General features: G+C 40.4%; 2 protein-coding genes across 4 annotated transcripts in view; one reads left to right on the forward strand and one right to left on the reverse strand.

Annotated features, from left to right (window-relative positions):
• The window catches only part of C3H7orf57 (chromosome 3 C7orf57 homolog), a 10990-nt gene extending 7517 nt beyond the window's left edge, over positions 1-3473 (reverse strand). The window contains exon 1 of the mRNA XM_063449631.1: positions 3348-3473. The gene's annotated coding sequence lies outside the window, so the exon portion shown is untranslated. The remainder of the gene's footprint in view (positions 1-3347) is intronic.
• A 170-nt stretch (positions 3474-3643) lies between these two features.
• Positions 3644-24818, forward strand: part of CRB3 (crumbs cell polarity complex component 3) — a 32036-nt gene continuing 10861 nt past the window's right edge. Inside the window, exons 1-2 of one of the 3 annotated variants that reach the window (XM_063449633.1) lie at positions 3644-3743; positions 6666-6732. In XM_063449633.1, coding sequence (XP_063305703.1) covers positions 6711-6732 — 22 coding nt within the window. In that variant the 5' untranslated portion in view covers positions 3644-3743; positions 6666-6710. Of the gene's footprint in view, positions 3880-6665; positions 6733-24818 lie in introns of all 3 variants that reach the window. The other 2 variants (XM_063449634.1, XM_063449632.1) reach the window with 2 other exon arrangements.

Raw genomic sequence — 24818 nt, forward strand, 5'->3', positions numbered from 1 at the left:
GTGTGTGTGTGTGTATATTACATATCTGTGTCAGTGTGTGTGTGTGTATATTACATATCTGTGTCAGTGTGTGTGTGTATATTACATATCTGTGTCAGTGTGTGTGTGTGTATATTACATATCTGTGTCAGTGTGTGTGTGTGTATATTACATATCTGTGTCAGTGTGTGTGTGTGTATATTACATATCTGTGTCAGTGTGTGTGTGTGTATATATTACATATCTGTGTCAGTGTGTGTGTGTGTATATTACATATCTGTGTCAGTGTGTGTGTGTGTATATTACATATCTGTGTCAGTGTGTGTGTGTATATATTACATATCTGTGTCAGTGTGTGTGTGTATATATTACATATCTGTGTCAGTGTGTGTGTATATATTACATATCTGTGTCAGTGTGTGTGTGTATATATTACATATCTGTGTCAGTGTGTGTGTGTATATATTACATATCTGTGTCAGTGTGTGTGTGTATATATTACATATCTGTGTCAGTGTGTGTGTGTATATTACATATCTGTGTCAGTGTGTGTGTGTATATTACATATCTGTGTCAGTGTGTGTGTATATATTACATATCTGTGTCAGTGTGTGTGTGTATATTACATATCTGTGTCAGTGTGTGTGTGTATATTACATATCTGTGTCAGTGTGTGTGTGTATATTACATATCTGTGTCAGTGTGTGTGTGTATATTACATATCTGTGTCAGTGTGTGTGTGTATATTACATATCTGTGTCAGTGTGTGTGTGTATATTACATATCTGTGTCAGTGTGTGTGTGTGTATATTACATATCTGTGTCAGTGTGTGTGTGTGTATATTACATATCTGTGTCAGTGTGTGTGTGTGTATATTACATATCTGTGTCAGTGTGTGTGTGTGTATATTACATATCTGTGTCAGTGTGTGTGTGTGTATATTACATATCTGTGTCAGTGTGTGTGTGTGTATATTACATATCTGTGTCAGTGTGTGTGTGTGTATATTACATATCTGTGTCAGTGTGTGTGTGTGTATATTACATATCTGTGTCAGTGTGTGTGTGTGTATATATTACATATCTGTGTCAGTGTGTGTGTGTGTATATATTACATATCTGTGTCAGTGTGTGTGTATATTACATATCTGTGTCAGTGTGTGTGTGTATATATTACATATCTGTGTCAGTGTGTGTGTGTATATATTACATATCTGTGTCAGTGTGTGTGTATATATTACATATCTGTGTCAGTGTGTGTGTGTATATTACATATCTGTGTCAGTGTGTGTGTATATTACATATCTGTGTCAGTGTGTGTGTATATTACATATCTGTGTCAGTGTGTGTGTATATTACATATCTGTCAGTGTGTGTGTATATTACATATCTGTCAGTGTGTGTGTATATTACATATCTGTCAGTGTGTGTGTATATTACATATCTGTCAGTGTGTGTGTATATTACATATCTGTCAGTGTGTGTGTATATTACATATCTGTCAGTGTGTGTGTATATTACATATCTGTCAGTGTGTGTGTATATTACATATCTGTCAGTGTGTGTGTATATTACATATCTGTCAGTGTGTGTGTATATTACATATCTGTCAGTGTGTGTGTATATTACATATCTGTCAGTGTGTGTATATATTACATATCTGTCAGTGTGTGTATATATTATATATCTGTCAGTGTGTGTGTATATTATATATCTGTCAGTGTGTGTGTATATTATATATCTGTCAGTGTGTGTGTATATTATATATCTGTCAGTGTGTGTGTATATATTATATATCTTTCAGTGTGTGTATATATTATATATCTGTCAGTGTGTGTATATATTATATATCTGTCAGTGTGTGTATATATTATATATCTGTCAGTGTGTGTATATATTATATATCTGTCAGTGTGTGTATATTATATATCTGTCAGTGTGTGTATATTATATATCTGTCAGTGTGTGTATATTATATATCTGTCAGTGTGTGTATATTATATATCTGTCAGTGTGTGTATATTATATATCTGTCAGTGTGTGTATATTATATATCTGTGTCAGTGTGTGTATATTATATATCTGTGTCAGTGTGTGTATATTATATATCTGTGTCAGTGTGTGTATATTATATATCTGTGTCAGTGTGTGTATATTATATATCTGTGTCAGTGTGTGTATATTATATATCTGTGTCAGTGTGTGTATATTATATATCTGTGTCAGTGTGTGTATATTATATATCTGTGTCAGTGTGTGTATATTATATATCTGTGTCAGTGTGTGTATATTATATATCTGTGTCAGTGTGTGTATATTATATATCTGTGTCAGTGTGTGTATATTATATATCTGTGTCAGTGTGTGTATATTATATATCTGTCAGTGTGTGTATATTATATATCTGTCAGTGTGTGTATATTATATATCTGTCAGTGTGTGTATATTATATATCTGTCAGTGTGTGTATATTATATATCTGTGTCAGTGTGTGTATATTATATATCTGTGTCAGTGTGTGTATATTATATATCTGTGTCAGTGTGTGTATATTATATATCTGTGTCAGTGTGTGTATATTATATATCTGTGTCAGTGTGTGTATATTATATATCTGTGTCAGTGTGTGTATATTATATATCTGTGTCAGTGTGTGTATATTATATATCTGTGTCAGTGTGTGTATATTATATATCTGTGTCAGTGTGTGTATATTATATATCTGTGTCAGTGTGTGTATATTATATATCTGTGTCAGTGTGTGTATATTATATATCTGTGTCAGTGTGTGTATATTATATATCTGTGTCAGTGTGTGTATATTATATATCTGTGTCAGTGTGTGTATATTATATATCTGTGTCAGTGTGTGTATATTATATATCTGTGTCAGTGTGTGTATATTATATATCTGTGTCAGTGTGTGTATATTATATATCTGTGTCAGTGTGTGTATATTATATATCTGTGTCAGTGTATTAATATTATATATCGGTGTCAGTGTGTATCTCTGTTTCTCTAACGGTTTTGTTACCCCCACCCCTCCCCCGCCGGGTACCGCGCCTTGTTATCCTGCAGTAAGTCCCGGTTTCCACCCTTATCATTATGGATAATATAAATGTATATAATATAACCCATCCCGGTATAGTAACTGGCTCAGTAATTGCTGCAGACACACCGTGTTCTCCAGAGCCGGCCCTATAACCGATACATGGTGCGGACACGGCTCTGTGTGTCGGCCGGAGAGCGGCTTTATACCATACCATACTATAACTATAACTATTACCATTACCGGGTAAATCCCCTCACTCTGACTGCCGGGCTCTCGGACTGTTTATAGCATTCTACGCGGAGCTGCATATATTTACCTTCTGCCCAAACCGCCGTCTCCAGGAAGGAACCTCACACAACACAGGGATCTCCAGGAAGTTACGACACAAGGCACAGGTGAGCTGCCGGAAGTGACGTCGGCCCGATAAGGTGAGCTGCCGGAAGTGACGCCGACCCGTTACAGGTGAGCTTCCGGAAGTGACGTCGGCCCGTTACAGGTGAGCCGCCGGAACTGACGCCCACCCGGTACAGGTGCTCCCGGAAGTGACTCTGGCCCGGTACAGGTGCTCCCGGAAGTGACGCTGCCTGGTTACAGGTGAGCTCCCGGAAGTGACGTCCACCCGGTACAGGTGCTCCCGGAAGTGCCCTCTGACCCCCAGGTGGCTGAGGATGTGACGCTCGGCACTGGGTGTATTCCCGGAAGTGGCGCTCAGGTGAGAGGACTCGGGTCACGTGACTGTGACTGGGGGCGGAGCCAGGAAGGGCTGGACAGGTGAGGGCTCAGGCTGTGACTATGCTGGTTATCTGTATCTGCCGTCTGCATCTATAAACTGAGCCGGCTACTGGCAGGTAGGAGATACATGGCCGGATAGACACTCAATACTGGGAGCTCACACTGACACACATAGTATATATATATATATATATATATATATATATATATATATATATATATATATATATATATATATATATATATATATATATATATATATATATATATATATATATATATATATATATACACATATACATATACACATACACATACACACACACACTGTATACATAGTATATACTGACACACACACACACACACACAGTATATACTGACACACACACTGTATAAATAGTATATACTGACACACACACTGTATACATACTATATACTGACACACACACTGTATACATACTATATACTGACACACACACATTGTATACATAGTATATACTGACACACACACATTGTATACATAGTATATACTGACACACACACACTGTATACATAGTATATACTGACACACACACTGTATACATAGTATATACTGACACACACACTGTATACATAGTATATACTGACACACACACTGTATACATAGTATATACTGACACACACACTGTATACATAGTATATACTGACACACACACTGTATACATAGTAGATACTGACACACACTGTATACATAGTAGATACTGACACACACTGTATACATAGTATATACTGACACACACTGTATACATAGTAGATACTGACACACACTGTATACATAGTATATACTGACACACACTGTATACATAGTATATACTGACACACACTGTATACATAGTATATACTGACACACACTGTATACATAGTATATACTGACACACACTGTATACATAGTATATACTGACAAACACACACTGTATACATAGTATATACTGACACACACACACTGTATACATAGTATATACTGACACACACACACACACACTGTATACATAGTATATACTGACACACACACACTGTATACATAGTATATACTGACACACACACACTGTATACATAGTATATACTGAGACACACACACACACTGTATACATAGTATATACTGACACACACACTGTATACATAGTATATACTGACACACACACACACACTGTATACATAGTAGATACTGACACACACACACACTGTATACATAGTATATACTGACACACACATAGTATATACTGACTGTATACATAGTATATACTGACTGTATACTGACACACATACTGTATACATAGTATATACTGACTGTATACTGACACACACATAGTATATACTGACTGTATACTGACACACATAGTATATACTGACTGTATACTGACACACATACTGTATATACTGACTGTATACTGACACACACATAGTATATACTGACACACACATAGTATATACTGACTGTATACTGACACACATAGTATATACTGACACACATAGTATATACTGACTGTATACTGACACACATACTGTATACGTAGTATATACTGACTGTATACTGACACACATAGTGTATATATACTGTATACTGACACACATAGTATATATACTGACACACATAGTATATATACTGACACACATAGTGTATACTGTATACACTATGTATACAGTATACACATAGTGTATACTGTATACTGACACACATAGTGTATACTGTATACTGACACGCATAGTGTATACTGTATACTGACACGCATAGTGTATAGTATATATATGACACGCATAGTGTATACTGTATACTGACACGCATAGTGTATACTGTATACTGACACGCATAGTGTATACTGTATACTGACACGCATAGTGTATACTGTATACTGACACGCATAGTGTATACTGTATACTGACACGCATAGTGTATACTGTATACTGACACTCATAGTGTATACTGTATACTGACACACATAGTGTATACTGTATACTGACACACATAGTGTATACTGTATACTGACACACATAGTGTATACTGTATACTGACACACATAGTGTAGACTGTATACTGACACACATAGTGTAGACTGTATACTGACACACATAGTGTAGACTGTATACTGACACACATAGTGTAGACTGTATACTGACACACATAGTGTAGACTGTATACTGACACACATAGTGTGTATATATACCGTATACTGACACACATAGTGTGTACATACTGTATACTGAAACACATAGTGTATATACTGACACACATAGTGTATACTGAGCAACATCCTGTATAACTGACACAGGGAGACAGTGTGTGCTCTATATCCCTATATATTGACCACAATATCCCATAATATCCCAATATATTGACCACAATATTCCTATATATCCCTATGTATTGACCAAAATATCCCATAGTATCCCAACCAAATATTCCTATTTATTAACCATAATATCTCAATTTATTGACCATAATATCCCATCCAAATATCCCTATTTATTGACCATACATACCCAGACCATAATATCCCGATTTATTGACCCCCATATCCCTATTTGTTGACCATAATATCCCATAGTATCCAAACCAAATATTCCTATTTATTGACTATAACATCTCAATTTAATGACTATAATATCCCAGCCAAATATCCCTATTTATTGAGCATCCTTATATGGGTATTTATGTTGTATGTTTGCTGCAGCTTGATTGGCCCGTGATTGTAATAGATTCACATTTATGTATTTATTTGTTTACATTTTAATAATTTAATAATTTGTTCATCAGCAGGGAGATTACATATAATCTGCAGCAGGTGTGCTATTTGTCAACTAATCACATCTACCCACATTCAGTTCCTGTTGCAGAGAATCTTAGTTTTTGTATTTTCTCACTCAGCACCTGTTTACCTGTGACTAAGTCTGTGTGCTCACATCTCCTAGGATGGCAACGCCAACTGCCAATGGTGAGTAGCTATAATGCCAATTGCCTTCTCCTATCTGAAAGTATTTCAGCATTTGACACTGATTTTATATATACCGGTGTGTGTGTATGTATATATATATATTTTTTTTTCCATTTTATTTTATTATTATTATTGTTGTTCCTTTATCTCTATAGTTTCTTCTTAATATTAGGTGTGTGTATGGTGATTAGAATATGAGTCAGCCTGCCTGGGAGGAGGTACATGTATGTGGAAATATAAAATGCAACTCTACATTAGGTATTTGCTTTTTATGCAATTATCGTATGCGTCTGTGCTAGAACTTCAATTTGAAATCTCAATAAAGCACAACCTGCATATATTAATGTACCCATGAAGTGCATTAAGTTACAGCTTTTAATGGAATGGATTTAGTGGAAATCTAACTGCTGAATATTTCCATCTGTGTAAAATTGGCCATTCCCTTTAATCTACTTCAGGAATATCAAGGTTGCTGCTACCAACCAGATCATTTAATATCTATACTGTAGTATGTCATCCAAATTATATTTTAAGATGACTATAGATGAGTTCAAGATTATCTACAACTCAAAACTTGACTTTATGACTACTTTGTTTCATGATAAAGATTAAGTGCGAAGTGGACGATAAGCGTAAGACAGCATTCCCGGTTTCCCAGTGTGGTGGTCCCACATTGATCTTATTGATTTCATTTATCTTGGATGGGTATTTTGTTTGTTTTTTGTTTTTTTGGCATTCCCAAAATGAGTGATGTCTGACCAATATGTGCATTTGGATAAATTCCTAAATTGACAAAAGGCAGAGCTCCACCATCAAGCTTTGTCAGTTCCCACAGCCATTGCTAGCATTGGCTGTTTGGAAATGTTTCTTGCTGCAAGGTTAGTTACTATGAAGGATCCTGCGTTCTCATGGAATCCTCTTTCGACCTGTGCTATATTCATTCACAAGAGTATGGCCATGACAAGGTTACTGTCAGATGAACAGCAAGTAGGTAAAGATGTATGTCAGACTAAAGCTGAGGATAGCTACAGGTAAGTAGATCTTTCTTTAGCTCCTCCCCCTGTCTTCCATACACCAGCTAGGCATGTTCTCTTCAGGCATCTTTGCAACATTCTCAAGGGCCCCCCAAAAGTGAGAGCAACTTTTAACCAGTAAGCTGTGGGGATTTACTTATCATGTGCACCCTGTTGAAGTATTTGGTAGTGTAGTCGAGTATTATTATTGGCATTTATATAGTGCTTTGCAATAATATGAGCGGGGGAGATTTACCAATACATGAGACCATTAAAAAAATCGTACAGGAACAATAGGTTGAAGAGGTCCCTGCTCAAACAAACTGACAGGCATAGGCAACCTTTGGCACTCCAGATGTTTTGGACTACATCTACCATGATGCTTTGCCAGCATTGTGGGGGATGTAGTCCACATCATCTGGAGTGCTGAAAGTTACCTATACCTGGACCTAGAGGGTAATGTATTCTCCTATAACATCCTAAACCAAGGACCTCCAACTATCAAAATATATGCATTGCAGTGTTAATTTTGTCGAATAACAATTTTAGTCAAATTTTAGCTAACTAAAACAATTCAGATGACTAAAAAACGACTAAAACTAAAATGGCTTTTTAGTCAAACGATAATGACTAAAACTAAATTGAAATTTGCTGCCAAAATTAACACTGCACAGAGGGGCTGTGGACGGGGGAAAAGAGACAGACCAGGGCTTGGGAGAGAGACACCTAGAGCGGCTGGGTGGACACTTGAGACACAGATGGGCTGGGGAAGGGGCAAAAGAGACAGAGGCTTTAACTACACCTAGAGCAGCTGGAAATGCTAGCAGAATGCTTGGTTGTATAGGGAGAGGTATTAGCAGTAGAAAGAGGGAAGTGCTCATGCCATTGTACAGAACACTGGTGAGACCTCACTTGGAGTATTGTACGCAGTACTGGAGACCGTATCTCCAGAAGGATATGGATACTTTAGAGAGTTCAGAGAAGGGCTACTAAGCTGGTTCATAGATTGCAGGATAAAACTTACAAGGAAAGGTTAAAAGAACATGTATAGCTTGGAGGAATGACGAGACAGGGGGGATATGATAGAAACATTTGAATACATAAAGGGAGTCAACACAGTAAAGGAGGAGACTATATTTAAAAGAAGAAAAACTACCACAACAACGGGACATAGTCTTAAGTTAGAGGGACAAAGGTTTAAAAATAATATCAGGAAGTATTACTTTACTGAGAGGGTAGTGGATGCATGGAATAGCCTTCCAGCTGAAGTGGTAGAGGTTAACACAGTAAAGGAGTTTAAGCATGCGTGGGATCGGCATAAGGCTATCCTAACTATAAGATAAGGCCAGGGACTAATGAAAGTATTTAGAAAATTGAGCAGACTAGATGGGCCGAATGGTTCTTATCTGCCGTCACATTCTAGGTTTCTATTAGATTTTAGTCGTGTCGACTAAAATTTACTGGAAATTTAGTTGACTTAAACTAAAACAATTCGTACTAAAACACAACTAAAACTAACTTGGCTTTTTAGTCAATAAACTATGGCTATAACTAAATTGGAATTTGATGCCAAAATTAACACTGATGCAGTAACTATTAAATGTTTATGCCTGCAATTCTGTTTATTTTTTTATTTATTTATTTTTTTATGAGCCTTACCTTCTTACTTGGCTTAAAATGTTGTACAAACTGGGTCCTATGTGTTTTTTTTTTTTTTTAAATAAATAGTGGGGTTACAATAAAAAGTTATAAATTGAACCACAAAAATAGTTGCCTATGACTGTGCTGTTTTGTAGCACGCCCACTGCTTTTTTTTTTTTAATTATATATTCACTTGACATACAGATTAATTTTATATGCCTATTAATAGGAGGTTGTTGGCCTTCCATCTCTGAATCACATGCTGAGTAATTCACAAATCAGAGCATTGTAGTATGTTTCAAAGTACCCCCCAGCAGTCCATGTAGGGATTCACATACTACGCAGCCATGTTTCATTGTAGATAATGATAAAACATGGAGCTGTGATGGGTTTTGACTACTAGTTCATATTTAATTCCTGCGGGACAAATGACATGTCCGGGCTGTTAGAATAACTTTGACTAACACTGCGTAGAAAGGGCCAATGCTTACATAAATATTGTGAATAAATGAAGATTCTATATTCATTCCATCCCACTAGTGATATTCGTACTGGGCTTTATACCACTATATCAAATGAAAACATTTTCCCATTTGTCCTAGGCATTGTTATTAACTAATAAATGGTGGTCAATTGAAAACAGAGTTTGTAAAAATTAGGCCAAAATAGTTGGCAGTTTAGGGAAGTAATTGAGGTGTTCGGGCCTTAATGTTCTAATATGCTTTTTCAGTTTTTTTTTAAAGAGTTTTGTTTGACATTTGACTTGTCTAATGTACCTTGAACTGTAGTGGATATGAGTATAGGAGGAGAAATGGCCAAAGGGCAGTGGGTCCTATAGGACAGACCAGGGGTTAACCCTAAATAGTAAAGGAATTGAAAGAAAAGAACACAGTCTGTCCACACGTGTATGCGTACATACATCAATATCAAAGCAACAGTCTAGAAAAAATAAATAATAACTTTATTAAGTAACACAAAAAAACTGAACTATGTACAAGAAAAGTGGGGGAATGGGAGAGAGACAGAAATATGTCTGACGCAAAAGCACCTGGGTGGTTAAAATTATATATAGATATAGAGCTATATATAAGTACAACAGGTTTCTTAAATAATAGAAACCGCTAGCTGGGGCGCTCCAATAGAGACAAGGGCTACTATTGTAAGGGGTACCCACACACCACGCAGAGGGGCTACGTGCACACTCTGATGGCCGAGCACACGAGGGTGTTGAGACAAGTAGTGCACAAACAATGCCTAACCTTATGTCACAACTTATGATCTGCTTAATACCGTGAGAGGTTTGCCGAGTAATACAGAATTAATACTGTGTGACTAGGCGGGGTAAGCAGCTATATGCAGGCCCCCTATAATGAAACGTATATAGCCATAATGAGCTTGCTGTTCGGTGCCCTTACTTCTGACCGAGAGAGAGAGGGTTAATGGGCTTTGTAATAAGTCTAAGTCAACTAAAGAGGATGTATGGCTCCTCGGTACAATAAATTCTTGCCGAGAGAGAGAAAGTGAGTCTCCTCTGTCAGGGTGATGCGTACATCAATAAGTAGAGTCTGACTGCAAAAACCCTTCTTAGTCTCCTAGGTTGTCAGTGATTTAAATGGAGTGAGACAGTGGTAGTAGCACAGGATTACTTGTAACGATAATCGATTTCTGCAATATACGTTGGGGCAATATAGCTCAAGTTTTCCCCAAAATCCTCCTCGGAGCAATAAGATTCTTGCCGGGAGAGAAAGGAGAAAAAATACTTTCTAGATACACTGAGCGGTCCACATAATGTCTGTGAGCTCAGTAGCTACAAAGTAGGTTAAGCAGGTAACAAAGTAATAAGACTGTGAACTACAGGGAATACAATGTCCCCGTCCTCCAGAATGTGAACACTCCGTGCAGTGGGCCTAGTCAGTTTAAATATCGGTCTTTAAACTCTTTCCTGATAGTAGCCAACCTGACGGGGATTACTCAATAGGGAAGAGTGTGTTCGTTAGTACACCTCCACTTGACACCATACTGCTTTGGTCATATCCTAAGCCCGGAATAGTGTAGAGTAAGGACTAGGGTATCGTATGTAACCGTATGGTAGTGAATGGTGTGGAAAGAGGCCAAAATCACTCCTCGTCATGTAATGAGGTGTAAAATACAGTAGTGGAGGAAAAAGAAAAGGAAAAGTACCTTCTTGGGTACCCGGTATAGTAGAGAGGAGACAATAGAGGACATAGAAAAAAGTGTGTCCTGAAGTTTTTTGCAATCGTGCCCATGTAGTGCTCAAAACAGTACTGTATGGTTATGCCTTGGTCGGCAACAGAATCCTGTGAGTCAGTGCTAGCTTGTATAGAATCGGGTAATGGGCTATCCGATCAAGATAAGTGTTTAAATAACACGAGCCCAACTTTCGTATTAGTAGGGCGAAAGGTCTGGACACCCAAGGGCCGGTGTCAGACGGTAACGTATGGGTAGGGTCACTCCAGCGTCTTGCCCAGGGTCTGAACAGCCAGAAGCAGGTGTCAGACGGTAACGTTTAGATAGGATCTCTCCAGCGTCTTGCCCGTTGTAACCGTATGGTAGTGAATGGTGTGGTAAGAGGCCAAAATCACTCCTCGTCATGTAATGAGGTGTAAAATACAGTAGTGGAGGAAAAATAAAAGGAAAAGTACCTTCTTGGGTACCCGGTATAGTAGAGAGGAGACAATAGAGGACATAGAAAAAAGTGTGTCCTGAAGTTTTTTGCAATCGTGCCCATGTAGTGCTCAAAACAGTACTGTATGGTTATGCCTTGGTCGGCAACAGAATCCTGTGAGTCAGTGCTAGCTTGTATAGAATCGGGTAATGGGCTATCCGATCAAGATAAGTGTTTAAATAACACGAGCCCAACTTTCGTATTAGTAGGGCGAAAGGTCTGGACACCCAAGGGCCGGTGTCAGACGGTAACGTATGGGTAGGGTCACTCCAGCGTCTTGCCCAGGGTCTGAACAGCCAGAAGCAGGTGTCAGACCCGTTGGGCAAGACGCTGGAGAGATCCTATCTAAACGTTACCGTCTGACACCTGCTTCTGGCTGTTCAGACCCTGGGCAAGACGCTGGAGTGACCCTACCCATACGTTACCGTCTGACACCGGCCCTTGGGTGTCCAGACCTTTCGCCCTACTAATACGAAAGTTGGGCTCGTGTTATTTAAACACTTATCTTGATCGGATAGCCCATTACCCGATTCTATACAAGCTAGCACTGACTCACAGGATTCTGTTGCCGACCAAGGCATAACCATACAGTACTGTTTTGAGCACTACATGGGCACGATTGCAAAAAACTTCAGGACACACTTTTTTCTATGTCCTCTATTGTCTCCTCTCAACTATACCGGGTACCCAAGAAGGTACTTTTCCTTTTATTTTTCCTCCACTACTGTATTTTACACCTCATTACATGACGAGGAGTGATTTTGGCCTCTTACCACACCATTCACTACCATACGGTTACATACGATACCCTAGTCCTTACTCTACACTATTCCGGGCTTAGGATATGACCAAAGCAGTATGGTGTCAAGTGGAGGTGTACTAACGAACACACTCTTCCCTATTGAGTAATCCCCGTCAGGTTGGCTACTATCAGGAAAGAGTTTAAAGACCGATATTTAAACTGACTAGGCCCACTGCACGGAGTGTTCACATTCTGGAGGACGGGGACATTGTATTCCCTGTAGTTCACAGTCTTATTACTTTGTTACCTGCTTAACCTACTTTGTAGCTACTGAGCTCACAGACATTATGTGGACCGCTCAGTGTATCTAGAAAGTATTTTTTCTCCTTTCTCTCCCGGCAAGAATCTTATTGCTCCGAGGAGGATTTTGGGGAAAACTTGAGCTATATTGCCCCAACGTATATTGCAGAAATCGATTATCGTTACAAGTAATCCTGTGCTACTACCACTGTCTCACTCCATTTAAATCACTGACAACCTAGGAGACTAAGAAGGGTTTTTGCAGTCAGACTCTACTTATTGATGTACGCATCACCCTGACAGAGGAGACTCACTTTCTCTCTCTCGGCAAGAATTTATTGTACCGAGGAGCCATACATCCTCTTTAGTTGACTTAGACTTATTACAAAGCCCATTAACCCTCTCTCTCTCGGTCAGAAGTAAGGGCACCGAACAGCAAGCTCATTATGGCTATATACGTTTCATTATAGGGGGCCTGCATATAGCTGCTTACCCCGCCTAGTCACACAGTATTAATTCTGTATTACTCGGCAAACCTCTCACGGTATTAAGCAGATCATAAGTTGTGACATAAGGTTAGGCATTGTTTGTGCACTACTTGTCTCAACACCCTCGTGTGCTCGGCCATCAGAGTGTGCACGTAGCCCCTCTGTGTAGTGGATATGATGCTCGGATTTTGTAATGGCTTACCTCTTACCTGGAGCCAGCATGGTCGCATCCAGGAATGCCCGTCATTTATTGTCTGGGAGCTTTGTCTGAGGGCTCTCTCCTAATAAATTATACTTGTGCATGGAATATACGCAGAATTTACATTAGCTAGCTGGTACACTTTTTCTGGGCTTGCTGATGATGCTGCTGCAAGTAGAGTACCACCTCTGTCGGCAACATTAAATATCTCCATACTAAAACACTGCACGTACAGGACTTCATGCTCCATGACCACCTCAAAAAACTGAAGTGACCTTGGTGCTTGAAGTAACCCTTTAAGGTTTTTTTTTAACCAGTCTACCCTGTGGCACATTTGGCTGGCTGAGCATCGTGGAATATGTAGTATTCACCAGTTAATTTTGGAGATTCTAACCATGCCCAATGTATTATATACACTTGGTTTATATTACAGATAGTTTCTTTGTGAGTCTTCATAAGATAAATACTCACTTTTCGCGGTTGATTGGATGTGGTTGCAATGCCGGATATATTGTTCCTGGTTACAAGTGTAGGATGTTTAATATTTATTCCTTGCATGGTCAGGCCCTGCCTTATATGGCTTTAGTAGTTGACTGATTATTTCATGCACTTGTTCTTTGACAATAACCCTAAAGTCACATAGTGATTGCTTGTATTGTGAGCCTGTCTGACTGTGGGCCACCTATGTTGGAATATAACTCCCATCAGTCTTTGCTGGCTGTGTGAGTGTTAAGTGCTGATAAAAACACTATAGAATCCCTTTAATCATTTGCTTGAATACATTTTTTACACGAACAGGCACTCTAGAAACCAAAACAGGTGTGGTGCAATTTGTAGGGCACATTAGTTGGTTATTTATTTTTCTTTTTTACGTTGTCCCTATATTTATCAAAGATGTATTAGTAGGTGAGTTAAATTATATGCAGCAATCCACTCCTCTTTATCCTGCAATTGGGTGCCTCCATCTTGGCTCCATGTCAACCATTGTTTTCAGCTCTGTCATCTGCATGTTGCTTCAGCATAGAGAAAGCATACAGGGAAGAGAACTGAAACAATGTTTCTATTTTTCATTTGCCATATTTGCCCTGGCATTGCCTTGTCTTAAAGGGACCGTAAAGGCACTCAGACCACTTCATCTCAATTCATCCCATTTGAACTCTGCAGCTGAAAATCAATACATCTCTTGGGAATCATTAAGCGCCACCTTTAGTGGCAGTCTGAGTGACTGCCACTGTTACTAGGCACTAATCTAAACACTGCCTTTTCTCAGAAAATAAAGTTTTTTTTACATTGAAAAGCCTGCAGGGGCAGGCTATAGACACCAGAACCATTACATTAAGCTGTAAAGGTTCTGGCGACTATATTATCCTTTTAGGCTATTAGCCCATACAGTGGGAAGTTGATAATTTGAGTACAAATCCCATAAACCTTTGCTGTGCTCATAATTTCCTACTTGTTATATAATTCTAGAAGCGCTGTATAGCAAGCAACATCACTTCCTGGTTGGGTGAGTGCACTTTGCAAATCCTTCTTAGCCTGACGTTTTGCTGGAAAAACAGGAACTCCCAATGATGAATATCTTTTCTATTACTTTAGAGCTCACAAACCCTTCTTATTAAAGACTTCTAATCCATGTGTGTTTTGTTCTGTGCACGTTTTCTGATTAATTCTAGTCTGTAGTGATTAGGGGCGTAACTACAAACCACAGGGCCCCGGTGTGAAAATTGCCCCCCTCTCCCGGATAGGTCTACTTTTACTGTGCTCTGAGATGGTAAATGGATGGAGGGTGGGGCATTAAAACTTATGACAATTGGGATAGAGAGGAGGGGAATGCTGCGATCTGTGTGGCAGGGGAGACAAGAGCTTTCCCCTTGCAAGGTCTGCCATTATGTCTGCCAGCAGCCTGCAGTGTGCTCTAATGAGACATTTTTGTATGTCCAGAACAGAGTTCTGGGTTGCCAAGTTACATGTACCAGAGGTGCCAATTGCCCCTGGTATACACAGTTAACTACATCTTTGGATGTGCAGTGTTTCAAGCTAAAATGCTGCACATCCAGGCTCTTACCACCATAACCATGTCAAAAAGCAGAGAGCTCTCATTTTGACTCAAGTAGCCAAAAAAAATTCTTTGTAAAGACAGCTGTATGGAAGGATTAGAAAGAGTAGCAGGGATACCTGTCTGGCAGCGGGGTTGATACCTCAAGAATCTCTGGTTCCAGGTGTCAAAGGTGAAGGAATAGATGGCAGCTCAGGGCTGGTTTGGTTCCCGAGCTAGTCCTCAATCATGCCTCATTCCTGCTACAAACGTTTCTAGGCCTTGAATCCAAGTCTCATTCCATCCCTGGTGTCCTGCTTCTACATGGAAATTAAATAATCCGACTGTAAAATGTCCTTCTTTCATAATTCTTTATCTAGCTTTTAAATGGCTGCACTGGTCATGATTGAAGAACCTGATATGAGCTTGCAATTTATTTTAGGCCCATTAAATCCTCAGACTTAAAGAAATGGAAAAAGCACCACAAGATTGCAAGTGCACCAGAACGTTACTGTGGTTTATTGAAGGGCATTTCAAAGAACGAACGTTTGAAATGCACTTCGATAAAACAAACAGTAGGACTTTTGTGCTCTTGCAATCTTGCTGCACCACTTCTTTTGTTTTGTTTTACCTGTTTATACCTCTGATTAAGTAACAGTGGTTAAGGATCTCATAGCTGCACTGAGGTGATTCTTTAACTTTAAGTAATGCAGTTTCGTAACTTTCCCATCTTGCATACTTAAAGCCTCAAAGGATTACATTAGAGACTAAGAACTAAGAGATCATTAGCCACCCCTTGGTGATAATGAAATTATGCAGTTGTATCATATTTCTTGCATCTTGTTTGCTACACCGATTTCCATCAAATTCAAACCCAAATTGAGGAATCTGTGCACAAATTGCTTGTTTGAAAAAAGATTTTTAAAAAACTCCCAACTCATCTGTAGTCAAAGCCTGGCTACTGTTACCTAAATTTCACATTTTCATTATTTAGATTCTAGTTCACTGCAATTTGGCTTATAGTGAATAAAGCCATGTGTTTCTGGAGACTTGCAATACAATTCCTCAACACAAAAAGGGTTAGTTAAGGAAAATCTAGCAATTCCTCAACACAAAAAGGGTTAGTTAAGGAAAATCTAGCAAAACACAAGCTAGCTTGTATCAAAATATTTTTCATCTGTTGGCTCTATAATTTTAAACAAATGGAAAACCATTTCAGTGCCAGATCTGCGTAAAAAAAAAGCTACAACGAGTAGTGAACTTTACATTTCACCATTTACTTAAAGTGCGTCTGTTATGACCAACATAGCAATGAAAACTATATTTGACAGCATCCCATAACTCCTAAAGTGCAAATGCATCCTGGGAATTGTGGGACACTGCTCTCGACTCTTGCTGGGTGACTGAATGTGCCACTGCTTCTGATCCATGAGTCCATGTTTGGTGAGGAGGCAGAGGAAAGTTAGCGAAGTATATATTTTGATCCATATACTTGCGGGTGATTTTTTTTTGCCAGAACAGTGTATTGGCAGAATCTGTACCTACCTGAATGGGAGCTTGTCATGCCCACAACTTGCAGAATGATATCCTCGTCCTTGTTTCCTATATTTTAGAAACACCTTCGGCACTCCATATGTTGTTGACTGCATCTCCCATAATGCTCTTACAGCCATTATGCTGGCAAAGCATCAGGGGAGATGTAGTTTACAATATCTAGGGTGTCGAAGGTTGCCTTCCCCTGCCATAGAAGAACCTTTATATCTTGGGATTGTATGTTAACAGAGAGATTTAGTTACAGTGCGGTGGAGATTTTTGTAAACCGTTGCAGGTATTGGCAACAGAATGTAGAAAGATAGCAACAGGGGATCTTCTTGCTCCATAACCTACACAAAGATCATCTGTGTGACTGGTACTTTTAGTGTCACTTTAATATTCATGAACCAAAGGTGATACACTGTTGCACCTTCTAGGTGGATGTTGTCATAGCAGCAACCCATCCATGTAACACCTTTGTACTACCTTGAGCTGTCTGAATGAATGAATGAGAAGCATTTTTACTTCTGGTTTATTGTATCCTGTGTTCTGCAAGTCTTGTCAGCTCACTACAGCTCACAATTCGGTGAATGAAGACTTGCACTAGTGAAGCATCCCTCCCAGCTGTTCTGTATTATTTTGGACCATTTTCTTGATGTGCCTAATATGCATCTCTGGTGTCACACTGATAGAGACAAAAGAAAAGTCCTCAATTAGTACAGATTGCTAAATTTGAATGGCTTAGGTTGGCTGTCTGGGATGCAGTCTTCCAACCTCACATCCTTTTTATCTCCAAAGTCAACATGCACCCTTTCTGTCTGTTCTACTAGTGATATGCTTTGCATTAATAGTACTTCCCACTCCGGCTCTGCTGTTTAACAGCTTGACTCCATACCTACCATTTTTAGATGGAATGAGGCATACAGGGGGAAAAAATATCTCCCTTCTGATATTATTTCACAAAGATGAGGATACATAGAACTCAAACCCAGATAGATTCTCATTTAGTGGTGTGCTGAATTGCCTAAAGGGTCACTAACTATAATACCTGCTTCAGCTTAACGTAGTGGACAAGGCGTCCTTGAGTGTAGTCCGTTCATTTTTTTGTCCTTTCTTCTGGTACTTTACAAGCCCAACACTACTTCTGCTATGGAGCTAATGATATACTAAATGCTGATCCCTGAGCATTCTGTTTGCCTCAAATACTGATTCTTGCAGTATGTGCAGGTAGCTAAGCGAAGGCCATTCTTCATATTACAAGTGATGTAATGACAATGTTTGTAGACTTGAACTGTAAGAGAACTCTTGTATATCTGACTCACTTCATCATTAAGACATGTCTTACAGGGATTGCTAACTTATTTATATATGCCCTGATACCTTTTAGCATGTAGGGTTATGTTTAGTCTTAATAAATATATATATATTTTGACGATTATCTCCTTTTTATTTATATGTTAAAAGGCCTGAACTTGTGGAGGCCTGAATTTGTGGGAGGAGTAAGTCCCCTACTTAAACTCCCAGCCCCTACTCACCTCTGCCTTTCAGCTGATTGTTTTGTCCCCATAGCAACCAGCACTTCCTGTCCAGCTTCCCTCCAGAATTTTTTCCTGTTTCCAGCAGTCAGACGTCCTGACCAGTCCTCCGTCCGTTTGAGGCCTTCCACTCGGTTCCCGGTCAAGGTACCCGGTTTCCGGTCACGAGACCGGCACGTTCACGTAAGTTAGGCGTAGGAAATAGCGCCCCGCTATTTCCCGCCGTTCGGGCCTAAAAACGTAGGGGTAGGCTCCCTCTATCATATTCGTACAAATACACGCTTTTTTAACAGATTTCAGTGTTCACGCCAAAACAGACGAACGCTCGGCACTTTATCACTGCTTTTACATATTCGTACGGAAACTACCGAATTATTTATATACACAGTAATATTATTACGGGCATTCTCTTATTTCTGTTTGGTCACCCAGGACCAATCTATTTCGTACGATTAAAACACAAAAACACCTTGCTCTAAATCCATATTCGGCTGGTTCTTATTCAAATAGGCTACAGTATGCACTAAGTTCTATTTCACGAATTCTACTTTTCTTTACGTATATTCCCTGTTCGGTCATATTGCTACTGATACCTTTTTTGTCAGTTTGGGGATATAATTAGCTTGTTTAAAAATCTGCCTTGTGATTTTCTTTCTATGTTAACCAGTTAATTTGTTTTACTACTTTTTAAAATATCCACGTCTATCATAAACGTACGGTTTCTATACACTGTGGCAGGATGGCCAGGCTCGTCACAAACTTCAAATGCAACAGTCAGGATAAAATAGTACTGCAGTTTATTGTCACTTTCCACAATATATACAAGGTTGTGCTCTCCCACAAAATAAAACAAAAAGAAAATAAATCCTACTCCAACTTGGAGACTTACTAAACAACAGTGTTACTAACTATCCAACTGGCCAGCTATCTAGTTCCCAGTTTTAAACAAAATGAAATACAGCACTTTAAGCAGGTTTCACACAGTACCTTTGTCTCAGGCTTAACTGCCTCCTCTCTCCCAGCTGTTAGACTCTCTGATATCTTCAGAGGCTAACCTTTTAAAACCCTAGTGCTGGTTAATTACATTCACCTGGTATATAACATTCAAGGGGTGACTCCCACCAATTAACCCCAACATGCTGGGAATAGAGCACTCCAATCTATTACTAACATAGAAAGCCTCTATGACCTTGCCACAACACACATTTACCTATTAAACACTTCATTTTGTCACATATACTAATAAATACTGTTTATAAACACAATATCCGGCACATAAACGTCTGTACTATTCATTTTCCATATAATCACGCTGTCACATATTTTTGGCTTTACAGACTGCATCGGTTTCTCGCTTTTTCTGCGCTAAAGTTGTTTATTTCAAGGTCTTTTATTACAGGAACAGGTATTGTATTTTATCACTTTGCATTATAAAGCCATAGGCCTAAAATGTTTACATATTGGGTTTTATTACTTACCTCCACACCTGTCGTTAACTATGGAATTTTTCTTCGGTTAACCCTTAGCTCCAGTATTATTCTAGGCTTCCCCCGGTTCTACACAGTTAAACTGTTTCGCATAACGTAATTTCTTTATGTCAAACCAAGGTATAGTTCACAACTCGTTTGTTACTACACCTCATATAAAACCTATCACGGTCTCAAGTTCATTACTACTTTTCCACAGGCTTACGCCCACGGTACGTTAATTCTTTACTATTATTTCTACTCAGACATACGGTCATACAGCCATCAGGCTCCGGAAAACACCAAAACCTGACCCGGTACTCAGCCATACCTTCAGGTACTTACGTCTATACCCAAATACGTCCAATCGTCACCCCAAGGCCTCATCCAGCCTTCTCACAAATATCTATTTCAGCCCAGTCACACACTTAAACCTTCCAGATCCCTCAATGCAGGATCTCACGTTGCGCCCCTAACAAACAACCTACTCCCAATTCAAATCATACGCCACCACGATACGCATAAATACGTCAACATCTGTCTTAAAGCCTCAGGACTCTTCCTCAAGGACCGCATAAGACGAGACTTACCACACTTATTACCACCAGAAGGTTCCAGATACCATTCGCAAGAAGTCAAGGTTAGTATCTACACAACATTCCAGTCCTCTCACCTTATCCTTAAATATACAATCGAACTGGCTACAGGGTCTAGGCTAATGCCTTAGCGCACCCTATCAGAAAACTCGTCCCAGCGAGGCCTTCCATCCCCCCCCACCTCAACACGGAGGTACGGCCCCACGCCCAAATCATAGTTACAAGCCTCGCATGCCCTACTACAGGGCGCTAGTCAGGGCCTCACCTGTCACGGCCACACGTTTTGATTTCTCTCTGTCACCGAGAGGCCAACATCCCGCCACCACGTCTGTGGCAACTACGTCATAAGCCAAATCATAGGTAGAGCCTCTCACCGCCACTTGGCATTAGCAGGGCCTCACCTATCCAAACATTCAACAGTTAAGTTTTTCGCTTTGGCATCTAGCATTACAGTCCAGTTCTTCCATATACACCACCCCACATACCCCGCCTACTTACCTTACGCCCCTTCTAATATATCTTTCACATAATCATTCCTTTTAGAATGTCCCGAGAACCTATTCCAACCAAAGAATTGACAGAAGAAACTCCATTCACGCCTACCAGACCCGGGTCTCCAGGCGAATCACTCACTCTTTCAACCCCCACGTCCTTGAGAGCATGGACTCGTCCCAAAATTACGGCCGAGCTTAGGCTCAGGGGAATCCCCTTTCCGGCCACAGCTAGGAAGGCTGAACTTTATAGGCTACTTACTCACCAAGCCCCCGAGCCCAGGCCAGGGACTAGCTCTCAAGGACAACCACCAAGCAACAGCACGGCCACCCAGGATACCCTGGCAGACATCTTGGCCAATCTACAGACCCTCAATAGCAGGCTATCTAAGGTGGAAAGCGCCATCTCCTCCCCAGGTACTACCACGGTAGTCCCAGTCGCTTTCACGGCTGTACCTACTATACCAACATGCCCTCCTATACTCCCCCCTCCAGCACCGGGCACAGCCATTACACCATTTGAGTCACCAGCACACTCCGTCCCTGACTCTATCAGGAAAGATACCCTAGACGGGAAGGATGTGTGTCTGGTGTCCTTGCTCATAGCCTCACAGGATGTACTTGAGAACAAGGCATTCAATTATGGTGATATCTCTGTGGTGCTCAAGACAAGGGATCCCAGGCTTAATCATCTGGTGGATTATCTCACCACAGGGTTCACTAAAGGGTTTCTCACGGGTATTGTAGCCATTCCCCCAGGTACACTAGAATGCCCTAATCTCCAGTCAGCACGTTTAGACCCAGTCTCCATAGACACTCTCATTGCCTCTGAAATCACCAACGGTTTCATGATCGGCCCCTTCACCTCTTCACCATTCTCCTCCTGGCACACTAACCCCATTGGTATTGCTATTCACAAATATTCTAAAAAAAAAAAAAAAAAAAAAAAAAAAAAAAAAAAGTCTAATTATTGATTTATCGGCACCGCACTCCTCTTTTGTTCCAAGCATAAACGCACTCATTCCAGCAGACAAATTCTCACTTCAGTATGTAACCATCGACGACGCCATACAGTCCATCATATCATCTGGTAATCGACCCTGGCTTAGCAAAACGGACATCACAAACGCGTTTAAATTACTACCCATGCACCCCTCACTCTGGCACTTACACGGTGTTAAATGGCGAGGGAAATATTACTTCTCTACACGACTCACTTTCGGTTCTCGAAGCAGCCCCAAACTGTTCGACATTTTTGCAGAGTCACTATGCTGGCTGCTTCTGAACGTCACCAGGTGTCACTCCGTTATCCACTACCTCGACGACTTTTTACTAATAGAGCCAGGGTCACCTTCACCCACAGCAATCAGAAGCACTACTGCACTATTTTCCACACTTGGAGTCCCTTTGTCCACAGCCAAAACTATAGGCCCCACAACTAAATTGACCTTTCTGGGGATAGAACTGGACTCGGTTAACCTCAGAGCTAGCCTCCCCCACGACAAACTGTCACGTTTGAGAGGGGAGATGACTTGTTCCTGCGGAATGATGTTTGCACTAGAAAAGAACTTCAGTCCCTTCTCGGATCCCTGAACTTTGCGATGCGCATCATTCCGTAGGGAAGGTCTTTCATATCCAGACTCCTTTGCCTGCTGCACGGAGTTCCGGACTCTGGCACAGTTTCTTTGGACCCCCACGCCAAGGCTGACTTAGCTATGTGGGGGAAGTTTTTGAAGGACTGGAATGGAATCTCCATGTTTATTCCCCCTCTCTCCACCTCTTCACCCATCATCCACACAGACGCAGCAGCCAATACCGGTTTTGCAGCCATTTTTGGGAACCACTGGTTCAGGGGCCATTGGCCCACTGATACGGATGCCTTGCCAGGATTCAGAGAGACCTCAGCACTATTTGAAATTTATCCCATTGTGGCGGCCGCACACACCTGGGGTCATCTCTGGTCTGGCAAGGCAGTCAGATGCTACTCTGATAACTCGGCAGCTTGCGAAATCGTGAACAAAGGGCGATCATCTTCCCTGACCATCATGCGGCTGATTCGCAAGCTGACCTGGTTGGCAGCATCCGGCCAGTTTCACTTAGTTTGTTTTCACATCCCGGGTATTCACAACACGGCCGCTGACGCTCTCTCTCGTTCTCAATTTCAGGCATTTTCTCAGGCACTCCCAACGGCTCACCTACAACCATCCAGGACACCACGGTTCCACGATCTAATCCTGGATTAAGCACACTCTTGAACCACGCTAGAGCACTCACTCACCAAGCATTATCACCAAACACGGCTATCACTTACAATAGGGCTCTTAATATATTTAATAAATTCACAGCCCAGTTCGGTTTACAAGGTGACTTCTCTATTCAAACCATGGTGGCTTTTGCCTCTTTTTTCCACCTACACCTTAAACTATCTCACAACACCATTAAACTATATCTCACGGGGGTCCAGCACCATAGCCTCACCTTTTTTTTCCTAACACACCTTTCCTGTCTTCATACCCCGTCAAAAAGGTTTTGAAAGGAATATCAAAGGTTTCACCTCCACTCTCTACCATTAGATTACCTATAGATGGGCCTATCTTCAGGTCACTTAGCAATCTCCTTGACACAGCCCCATTCGACATCGGCACAAATACGGTGATCAAATCTGCTTTATATCTCGCTTTCTACGGTTTTCTCAGACCTAGAGAGTTCACCGTAATTTTTCAAGGAGATACGAAGCTAAGACTTAAAATATCACACCTCACTAAAATACAGGATCACTACCAACTTTCGATCCCTACAACTAAAACCAACCGGTCACTACACCCTACTATAATTCCTCTCTTCCCTACTGATAATGCCTGGTGTCCGGTAAAAGTACTAGACCACCTACGGTCAACTCTGCACGGTCACCTACTGGACTCTCCGCTCTTAACACTACAAGGGCACCCGTTAACCACAGCAAAATTGATGGTTCATATCAGAATTCTGTTATCTAAGCTCGGACACAACCCGATTGCATTCTCTAGGCACTCCTTCCGTATGGACACCGGTCCATATCATCAAGAGACTGGGGCGGTGGAAATCCTCCATATATACTGCATATATTCCACAGCCGGAGAAAGAGCTTCGCCAAGCTTTCAGCAACTTGGTTTTGTAAAAAATGCAATTAAGTGTGTATTTCTCGGATTTATCTTTTTGCCCTCTTTTATTTACAGGCCCACTCGTACGTTGGTTTCGGCACACCACAACCAACTTTGCTCACAGTTACTATCCATTACGTATTTAAATTCCGAGCACAAGTTAAAAGGCCTGAACTTGTGGAGGCCTGAATTTGTGGGAGGAGTAAGTCCCCTACTTAAAC

This window comes from Pelobates fuscus, chromosome 3 (genome assembly GCF_036172605.1).
Source record: "Pelobates fuscus isolate aPelFus1 chromosome 3, aPelFus1.pri, whole genome shotgun sequence".
Lineage (NCBI taxonomy): Eukaryota > Metazoa > Chordata > Amphibia > Anura > Pelobatidae > Pelobates > Pelobates fuscus.